Raw genomic sequence first — 10,390 nt, 5'->3', positions numbered from 1 at the left:
CTCCATGTCTTGTTGCATTGTTGGATTCGTCGAAGATGCTTTAGAATTAAAAAGAAACATGAAAACTGAACTACATTGTGAATTTCAATTCCTGGTGTAAACTATGTGGAAGCTAAAAACTGGTTTAGTTTTGGAATTAGATAAGAATTTTGGTCTTATAGTTAACATGTTCCCAGAAGCTATGTCAGTTAGATGATGTTGATGAAAGAACTAGGGGTTCTAAAGGAGATTTCCAATTTGGTTGAAATAGTGGTAAGGTCAGAGAGTTTGTTAGTTCCGATAAATCTCATTCTTAATTTGTTTGGTTTCATATTTACAACCCAACAATTGAACCGCTTGATTGTTTCTAGAATATAGGGAGTATATGTAGTTTCCATTTTATGAGGTACATAAGAAACTACACCATAGACACAAGCACTATTTGGATGAAACTCAGACATGCTCCACAATTTTGCAAGCTAAATGGATGTACAGAGGATAAAGAAAAAAGTAGGAAACCAAACACCAATTTTCCTTTGGTACGTTTATTCTCACTTCCCGGGAGCGAAGTTGGTAGCGTATGACCAAGCATTGTTGTTCACTGGGTCGGCAAGGTGGTCTGCTAGGTTCTCTAGAGGACCTTTTCCAGTCACAATAGCCTGAACAAAGAACCCAAACATGGAGAACATGGCGAGGCGACCATTCTTTAGTTCCTTTACCTTTAGCTCGGCGAATGCCTCTGGGTCCTCTGCAAGGCCTAATGGATCGAAGCTGCCACCTGGGTAAAGTGGATCAACGACCTCACCGAGTGGACCTCCGGCAACTCTGTAGCCCTCAACAGCGCCCATAAGGATGACCTGTGTTGCCCAAATAGCTAAGATGCTCTGTGCATGAACCAAGCTGGAATTGCCCAAATAGTCTAGTCCTCCTTCACTGAAGATCTGAGATCCGGCTTTGAACCAAACTGCTTCGCCAAATTTGACTCCGTTTCTTGAGAGGAGTTCGGGGAAGACACAGCCCAAAGCGCCGAGCATCGCCCACCTTGAATGGATCACCTCAAGTTCGCGGTTCTTTGCAAAGGTCTCTGGGTCAGCTGATAGTCCAGCAGTGTCCCAACCATAGTCACCAGCGAATTCACCGGTTAAGTAAGAAGGAGACTCACCAGAAAATGGACCGAGATACTTGACACGGTCTGGACCATACCATGGACTTCCAGAAGAAGCAGCAGGCTTCTTTGCAGATGTCTTCCTCATGGAGATCTTGCTGTTGCTGCTGGATCTAACATTAGTTGGGAATTCTGTTTGTGAGTTCACAGTCACAGCTTTGCCTGCAAATGATGGAGAAGAGAGAGCCATGGTTGCCATCAAATATGTTTTTTTTTTTTTTTTTTGGTTAGAGAGAAATGAAACTGAAAGGTTACTGAAGATGGTATTTGGATTTGGTGAGTTAAGACTGATGCAGTTTAAGTTCTTTATATAAGTTACCAGTGTTGGATTATGGATTAGATATATCCATCCATGAATATCTTCTACTAAGTTCTCATTGGTTGTAGAGTTTGCACCACAAATTCAAGAATCTTTGTTTTTTTTTTGTCAGCCACGCAATATGTCTGACATGGATTTTCATAGACATAATGGATGGATTCTCATACAAATCTGAACATAGTAAATAAGACTAAGTAATATTTTAAGCAAGATGTTACAGAGTAAATACTAGTCTTAAGGATTACCAAGTGCAGCTACATCAACATCAACTACTTCTCTTTTGATTAGAGAGTAGTGGTTGTACAACTTGGTCTGAGGCATCATCATTTCCCATTACGATTGCTATGGGTATGCGAGTCTCGAACCTGCGACGTATATATATATATCTATAGTATTTTCCCCAAATGGGATTCAGAAGTAACTAGATTCTAGAACCTCATTTCTTAGTCCCACAGCGACAGGGCTGCGAAGTAGACTGTAGTATATAGGGAGTTGAATCGGGAAACTGCACACGACCTTACTTGAACAGGATCTGTTCTATAGGCTCGTACCTCTGCATCCTTGAGTTCTAAGGAGACAGGAACCATAGTCTGGTTGATGAATCAGGACCGCACGATCAGAGCGTTATTAATGGTCACAGGCCTATGATGTAGGCCTTGTGGCTGTAGATGATCGTTTGCAGCTTGGCCTTGGCCTGCTGTGGTGGTCGTGCGGTTGTCTGACAGACTCCAAAACACTTTTTTGTTCCTTTTTTTGGTCAAGACTCTGATGTGATAAAATAGTACTGCTTCTATGAAATGATAATTAACTGAGTAATAAAGAATTTTGCAATTCGAGTGATGAATATTTACATTGAGATATAGAGCGGCAAGAAATGAGACTAAGGAAGAGATTTGATTTATTTTGATTATGAATGAAATGAGATGTAGCATGTTCCATGCCTTGCTCAAGCTGCATAATGCCAGAGCCCGACTGGATGATCTCTGTCAGAATGTATTTGACTACAGTTTCCTAATCTATATCTTCATTTAAAAAAAAATAATTAGGGGTCATTGCTTTTCTGTTACAACAGTTAAGGAGATATTTCAGCTAGGATTGTCAGCTCTGAAGATGATGATTCAAGACAGTGGTAGTTGGGTGAAGACTTTTCGGTTACTCTTAAGCAGCTCTGGAATTCTAAAGTGCCACTCAAATTCTCATTTCTCGTTCGGACCTTATGCTACAACGGTGCACCAGCTTCTGATTTTTTGGTGAGAGCTGGGAAGAGAGACTCCAATCTTTGCTTACTTCGTGGTTCTGAGATTGGTTTGGTTTGTTGTCATTGAAAGCAGCTAATTTGTTGATGGAAAAATTGCAGAACAGTCATACTATTAAGACCCGATTTACAAAGTAGTCGTACTGTTATAAATTATTAACAAAATGGTCATACTTCCGTTAAATAGAGAGTTAAGTGGTGACTCACAGTTAAATATGATAATGAAATTACCTATACATCCTTTCTATTTATCCTTCCATAAATAATTTCAAATTCTATCTTCATTATAATTTTTTTGACGGTGGTGTTATTTGTAAGTGGTGGTGCCGCCGCATACATATCGTTACATCGCATTCGGGTTCATTAGAATGCATTCAGGATCGTTAGAACGCATTCAGGATCGTTACACCGCATTCATCCAAAGGATTCATCGCTTCCCCTCTGGGGTTTAGTGAAGATTTTTAATCTTTCACCACCACCGCTTCATCACCACCGCATCAACCAATTTATTAAATGAATATGGTATTTTGGAGATCAACCAATTTATTAAATGAATATGGTATTTTGGAGGAGGGTATTATGAAAAAAGTTAACCCCGCTTTATTAGTTAAAAATATTAAATCGGATGGAAGTGAGACCATTTCCTAATCAAAATACAAATATAAAAGTATGATTATTATTTAAAAATATTAAATCGGATGGAAATGTGACCATTTCCTAATCAAAATAGAAATTATACAAATACAAAAGTATGATTATTTTGTGAACGAATTACAAAAAAAAAAAATATGACCCATTTTATTTTCATAGTCTTTTTGATCAGAAAGCTCGCACAGACTTTGATTTTTAGTTCGGTAGCCACTTATGTGCTAAAATCAAAAAAAAAAAGATTGATTTTTGTTTTAAAAGGTGGGGCAGGGATCAGAAGGGTAACAAAAGGGGAGTGCCCATATTGTCGTAACCAGGCTTAGGCTGGACACCCAATTCTCGCATAGAGTTTGCCAGTTTTGACCACTCATCATTTCCCATTATCTGCCTGAAGGATCATGAGTTTGATCGAGCATTTGTCATCCATATTTATCACTCTCATTTTGACACTCACGCCTCTGTACTCACCAGTGTGGGACTATTACTGGGACTAGTATACGGATTCTAGGGTTTAGAAAACCCTAGTATTCTCAAAAACCTATAAAATCGCTAGTCGATGTTTTCTCTTGTGTCCATCAGCTAAGACGGCGCTTCTTCTTCTTCACCTTTTCTCTCTTTTTAATTTCTTCACCAGTAGAGGTTTAATTTTTTCTTTACATACCAGTAGAGGTTTAATTTTTTCTTTACATCAAATCATGAATCTTTTAGTTTTAATTTTGATGTTGTTTCTGAAATCGAATTAGAGAAAAGTAGATTTGTTTAGAGGAGGCTATGATGATATATAAGTCATGCACCACTCAGAGTGATTTATCAAATCAGTTGCTGATAAACGACTCACCATAACTATTATGAGCCTTCAAATCAACATTATTCATTAATCTGTTGTTCTTAGTTCAGATCTAATGTTTTTGGAGATCTTAATTTATTTTTTATTTTTCAATTAGGATTTTGATTGAGATAAAAGAAAGATCCAAATGATGGGGTCCTTTGCGGCCAACCATGATGCGGACCGTACAGTAATAATAACACTGCTGTTGGGGATAAAATTTGGTCTATGATGGTTCTTTCTTTATTCTCCTCTAATGTGCTATTTTGCTTCCAATCTGTTTACCTCATAATTTTTTATTTTGATTGAAGCTTATATGTACATAATATGGCTATGTAGATGGTACGTTTTCGCAACCCTCTTGAAAATTCCTCAAGAGAAGAGATTGGGGAAGTAAAAGACTCTGTTTGAGGAGAATTATAGGTGAAACATGGAGAGATAAGAGGAAGAAGAAGAAGAATCTTATTAGGGGATTAGAATAGAACCATTACATAGTTTCCTTTATATACAACTCTAGGAATCTAGATTGACCGCACATCCATGGGCCGTAGGCCCTGTAACACTCCCCTTGTGCGGTTCAATGACAAAAATTTATACATAGAGCTTCACATGTAGTTCTTCAAATGTCGTTCTTATTGATGACTTGTGTCGAAGTCCATTGCCTCATTAAAACTTTGACAAGGAAAAAAAACTCAGTGGGATAAAACCTTGGTAAACTCTTCACATGTAGTACTTCACATGTTGTCTCGTACTTTACATGTAGTTCATCACATGTAATACGATCTTCAAAGATCGAAGAGTTTAAGTTAATTGCCTCGTTAAAACTTCGTCAGGAAAAACCCAGAGGGAAAAATCCTGTACTAAAGAAAAAGAGTACAATATTAATTAAACTTAGTACATATATAGTTGGATGTGTATACGTTGCCTCATTAAAAACTTGACAAGGAAACCCTAGTAGGATAAAACCTTGACGAAGGGAAAAGAGTACAACGTGACAGATGCAAGTAAAGGTAATCTGCAGATGATCACTTTGCTCTGTTGAAGTTGACTAGTTGCTTCACAACTCCTAAGGTAGAAAATCCTCGTGGGAAAGACAATAGCCTAAGCTGGGAAATTACATTCCCGGTGTTTGTTGTTGTCTCATTAAAAACCTTACCCGTCCCTCCGATGGCTATAAGGCAGAAAAAGAAGCGATCAGTGAACCTCCAGAAAAATCTTGAGTAACAAAACCCTGTGGGAGAAAGTAACCTCGGTGGAGGAAAATAGTTTAATACACCATTAGATGCTCTCCCTGATGTCAGAAAATTTTCATTAGTCTAGTGCAGTCAAAAGGAGTTTTATCACACTTTACTTTGGTGACTAGAATGTTTATAAGACCTTGTTGTTGATTCTGGAAGTTACGTTGCTTAACAGACTATCGTGTTTCTTTTCTTTGATTCAGATATTTTTCAGTAATATCAACGCGATCTTTATGTCTTCAATGTTAAACATACTTTATGCTTTAAGTGTTGTCTCGCTAAAAACCTTGTCGAGTAACAAAACCTTTTGGGGAAAATTATTCTCGATCAAAGGGAAAAAGAGTACCACACGGCTTCAATTTCGAAGTAAAATATGTCGACATCATATCCTTGGATCCTCTCCCTGATGTCGGCATCTCCCCCTGATTACTTTCAGAGTTGTTCCAGACAGTTCCTTTAGTCATGTACTTTTCGAAACTGAATATCGATAATGACTTAGAAAATAATCTACCATATCTCCCCCTGATTACTTTCGTTGGAGAAGAGATTATTGTTCCTTTATAATCAACAACTTTTGGATTGCACTTTCATTAGCATTCCTTTTAATGTCTTTGCCGGGATAAAACAAATTTATGTCAATGGTTACTTTTAAGTACATGATTACATTCATTGTACCATTCCAATGACATTGTGATGGCTCTGAGCTATATCTAGCTAACAAGTTCCTTGAGGATGTGAAATTTAATCGAGTACATTATTGTACTAAGTACAATAATGCGTCTATTGTACTTAGATATGGGAATTTCATCTCCCAAGACATCTTCCTCATCTTCCTTTAGAAGAAATGGTCACTTACTTACATTTGAACCTCGACTAATCATGGGAGTGCTATCAGGATGCATGTCTTTGTTAAATTGCCTGACAACTTTAGACATATGCAAACTGGTGGAATCATATACCACAAGCTCAGTATTCGGTCGAGCTTTCCCCATACTTTTCATCTCAAATTCGGATTTCAAATAGCTTTTAAGGTCTCTTATTTCATCAAGAGTACCCATCATGTCTGTATCATCGACATAGATAGCTACAATTCCAAATCAGGAACTTTCTTGTGAATACACAATAAAAATAACTTACTTGTATATCCCCTACAAATCAAATAGTCACTTAGACGGGTATACCACATCCGCCTGATTGCTTCAATCTATAAGTGAGCGTTATATCTAACTGTAAACGCACTCTGTGATTTAAAGTCACTTGATTTGGGAAACAAAAGGCTATCAAGTACTTTTGTAAATATCTGATATCTCTTGATTTTTTCAGAGATAAGTAACAACCACATGCATATGCTGCATTTCAAGTCCTTTTGAAATTACCAAGCTAACTAAGTAGCGGAACGCTATGACGTTCATTACAAGAGAAAAATTCCAGGGATTTGTGAGAAACCTTGCGCCACAAGGCGAGTCTTTATATACTATAAGACTGCTTTCTTCTCATTATGTTTTATGACAAATTAATCATATATGTCCAATAGGCTTTACACTTGGATGGTTAGAACTACCACACCAAATACCTGTATATTTGTCAAAGAACCAAGTTCTACCTGGATTGTATAGGCCGAATATGCTATTTGTTTGAAATTAATCAAAATAAAGCATGGTTCGATCTCATTGTGCTCTACTTCTGGAGCAACTATTTATGGATTATATCATCATTGTGCACGCATGATCCTTCCATTGACTCATATGCATTCTCATAATCCGTCAGGATTTCATTGTTCTCTAGAATCATTTAAAACTTCAGAGCGTCCTCCAGTTTGATTCATAGACATATTAAGTGACAATCTTATGAGATGATTTCTGATGATATAAATAAGTTGTTCCTTACTCACATACTTCTTTTCTAGGTGAGGATTGATCGAACCAAGTGGTCTCTCCAACTTCCTTTATGGAGCCACGGACTCAACCACACTTCCACTGAGTGTAGTTGCAATACCTTAGTCTATGGTGTATATCCTGTATTGAGGATTTGTAACTTTGCAGGTAGGTTTGCAGCTGGTATGTGTGATCTCATTACTTTAGCAACATCAGTATACATTCTGAAAATCGAATATTCTTTATCACTTCACATTTACATTTGTGGAGTACAAGAATAAATATGAGACACAGTGCGAACACACCACGATAATTCTTGTCGTTCCCTTAGAAAATATTTTTCTTATAACCCCCTAACGACGGGAAGACTGTCTCATTAAAGTGATAACCCGCAAATCTAGCGGTAAGAGATCTCCTGCCAAAAGTTTTAAAATGCGGATAATTGTTGAGAACTCATTTCCAACATAAATACTTAACAGTTTTGAAGACCCATCATAGTACGATGTGGAGTCGTAATGGAACATATATAGTGCAACCAAAAATGCGTAAGAATACTAATGTCAGGCTTAAATCCAGTTACCAACTGGTACCCATAAAAGGTTGACTAATATTGGGTTCTAAAAACGAATTAAGTAAGATGCGTGTAATATTGCATATCCCCAAAGCAAGAAAAGATAGGTTGGTACGCATAACCTATTCCTTAGGCATCATCTGTAACCTTTGAAGCCTTTGCGAGACCATGAGGTATAGGATGCTCTGCATTGATCCTATTAAATATGCAATAACCATCAAGTCCATTTGATGTACACTCGCTAGCATTTATAAATGGTGGTGAGCCCTTATATGTAAAATATTTTCTAGTAGTTTTCAAACGCAAATTTATTGGGAACTATAACTAGCCCTAGATGTCAAAACATTCACCAAAGCAGTAATTCACTTTAATGGTCCGCATTCTGCATGAAATTTTTTCTAAATTCCACCTTGTTTTCTTTGTAATATGGATTGTTTACCATTTGCATCTTAGGATGGTCTCAATCCTATTTTACTAAAGACTTTGTAAAATGAGTGATATGTTCTCTTACTTAAAAGCATAATGGGGGGGGTGGGGGGTTGTGTATTTAGTGCTTTAGAAAACACTTATTGGGAGGTATGCCGTTACTTCGCATTCAGTCAATCTTTTTCCCGTTACTTCGCATTCACTCAAATAAAGTGATGTACGTATCATGTCACAACCAAAGTGTCTTTATGGTTATGTCAAAGCCTGTATGAGTCATTCCCAACATTTCATCGCCGGAGTCAATATGGATTCAATAATCCAAATACTATAGTGACTTACATTTCACTAGATTGACTCATTAGTTTCTCTAAGATAATTTCCTTCCAAATATATTAGAGACTATAAAAGATGTAATCAATTACATTCTCATCTCTGTGAGGTTCCACATGATATCCATTTGCATGGGTTTATTTGGAATTTAACAAGGTGTGATTATCTCTAGGTACATGTAGAGATTTTGTGACGTCTTTGTTCTATCTTGAAAACAAATTTTGAGCAGTGCTTCCTTAAGTTGGTGGGAGGAAAAACAATTATGAGTTAGACATTTGGGTCTTGAGAGTTTTAATAAGTGGTGTGGCCTTATTACGTAATAAAAGTGGGATTCAACTCAAGTACTTTAGACTGAATATATATTACGTTTCACCCAATATATCCCAAGTGCTTTAGAGAATTTATGTCTTGTGTTTTCATTCCATATATAGGTGCAGATATTGGATCTAGTTCAACTGAATAAGATAGTCAATTGGCCCGACAAAGTTCTTGTTGCCATTAAAGTTGATGTGAAAATTGGTTGCTACTATGATACACACATTTCATTGTATATATCAACACCTATGACCAGGTGCATTTCCAACTCTTTCATTTATGATGGGAGCTAGAATTACATCTTAGCTTCATCTCATATTCAGCCGATACATGTACTTTGATGTCATTACTACTGGGAAAAAATACATCTTTGTCTCATGATATATATGTTCCTTTTCGCATTCTTTATATGAGTCATTACGTCTAACCCTTATTACTTCGGGGTTCTTTCCATTTTTAATTTTGTTACATCTAGCTTAATTTGAGAAATTTGTTTATCTCAACAAGCCAAGAGAATCTCACTATACATGTCAACCAATTACTTTAGGTTGAATAGATACTAAAAATAGTTCTCTTGTTGTCATACTTCAACATATGTTGGTTCATTAGTATCATGGATGAAGTAGAGAAATAGAAATTTTCTGACTCATATCATCTTTTGTGAGTTCTTCCACAAAAATTGGAATACATGTGATCTTATTTGCAACTCTTTTGAAACTACTAACTCTTTAATAGTCGAGCACGTGGATTACATTCCACGAAACATTCAAATTTGGGGAGACAATATCAAGTACGTGATAACTGTCCAAGTACTTTTAAACCCCAAATAAATACATTGATGGATCGAGTTGATACAACCAATTGAACAAAAAAAACATCATTCAACTATAACCAATATCATATTCAAGATTGAAATTGACCCTTTGTAATATGGACTTATTTAAAACAAAAGAATGTTCCAAAAACAAATAAATAAGCCCAATAGATGTGACATTAGTTACATACCTCAAGCTTTGGTTCCCGCCGTACACAGACAGAACCAGAACAACTTTAGCCGCGCATGTCCCAAAACCGAGCTAGAACAGTGAGCCGATCTGGAACAGTAAGCCGGACTGGTATATAACTAGCTGGGTCGGGTTGGAACAGAACTGGATGGGTCGGGTTGAAACAGACCGGTATGGGTCGGGCCGGAACATGTTGGACCGAGTGGACCGGACCAGTGAATACGAAAGGCACAAATGTAGAGATGAAAAGAAATTTAAAAAAAAAATTTGAAAACGTGTAGCGGTACAAAGCAAAGAAGGATATTAATTACGGTATTTATACTCATATAAAATTTAAACACCAATTAACATAATTAAGGGAAACATAATTAGTAATCAAGACAAACGTTATTAGTAATTAAGACAAACGTTACAACTAAAATAATAAATAAACAATAAAG

General features: G+C 36.8%; 1 protein-coding gene and 3 non-coding genes across 4 annotated transcripts; 2 read left to right on the top strand and 2 right to left on the bottom strand.

Moving 5' to 3' along the window:
• Window positions 1-286: 286 nt before the first annotated feature.
• LOC113316229 (chlorophyll a-b binding protein of LHCII type 1-like) lies at window positions 287-1,424 on the bottom strand. Its single transcript, XM_026564449.1, has one exon. It carries the CDS (start codon window positions 1,341-1,343, stop codon window positions 531-533), a length of 813 nt encoding a protein of 270 aa, XP_026420234.1. The 5' UTR covers window positions 1,344-1,424; the 3' UTR covers window positions 287-530.
• A 550-nt stretch (window positions 1,425-1,974) lies between these two features.
• Window positions 1,975-2,191, top strand: LOC113342586. Its single transcript, XR_003356743.1, has one exon. It is a non-coding gene; the product is annotated as a small nucleolar RNA U3 (small nucleolar RNA).
• A 1,444-nt stretch (window positions 2,192-3,635) lies between these two features.
• On the bottom strand, window positions 3,636-3,745 carry LOC113342087. The gene has a single exon (XR_003356396.1). It is a non-coding gene; the product is annotated as a small nucleolar RNA Z279/snoR105/snoR108 (small nucleolar RNA).
• A 387-nt stretch (window positions 3,746-4,132) lies between these two features.
• On the top strand, window positions 4,133-4,222 carry LOC113342052. Its single transcript, XR_003356369.1, has one exon. It is a non-coding gene; the product is annotated as a small nucleolar RNA Z221/R21b (small nucleolar RNA).
• The last annotated feature ends 6,168 nt before the right edge of the window (window positions 4,223-10,390 follow it).

Source organism: Papaver somniferum, chromosome 1 (assembly GCF_003573695.1).
Source record: "Papaver somniferum cultivar HN1 chromosome 1, ASM357369v1, whole genome shotgun sequence".
NCBI classification, from domain to species: Eukaryota; Viridiplantae; Streptophyta; class Magnoliopsida; order Ranunculales; family Papaveraceae; genus Papaver; species Papaver somniferum.
Note: the sequence above shows the minus strand (reverse complement) of the source record. Positions and strands in the feature narration are given on the sequence as shown.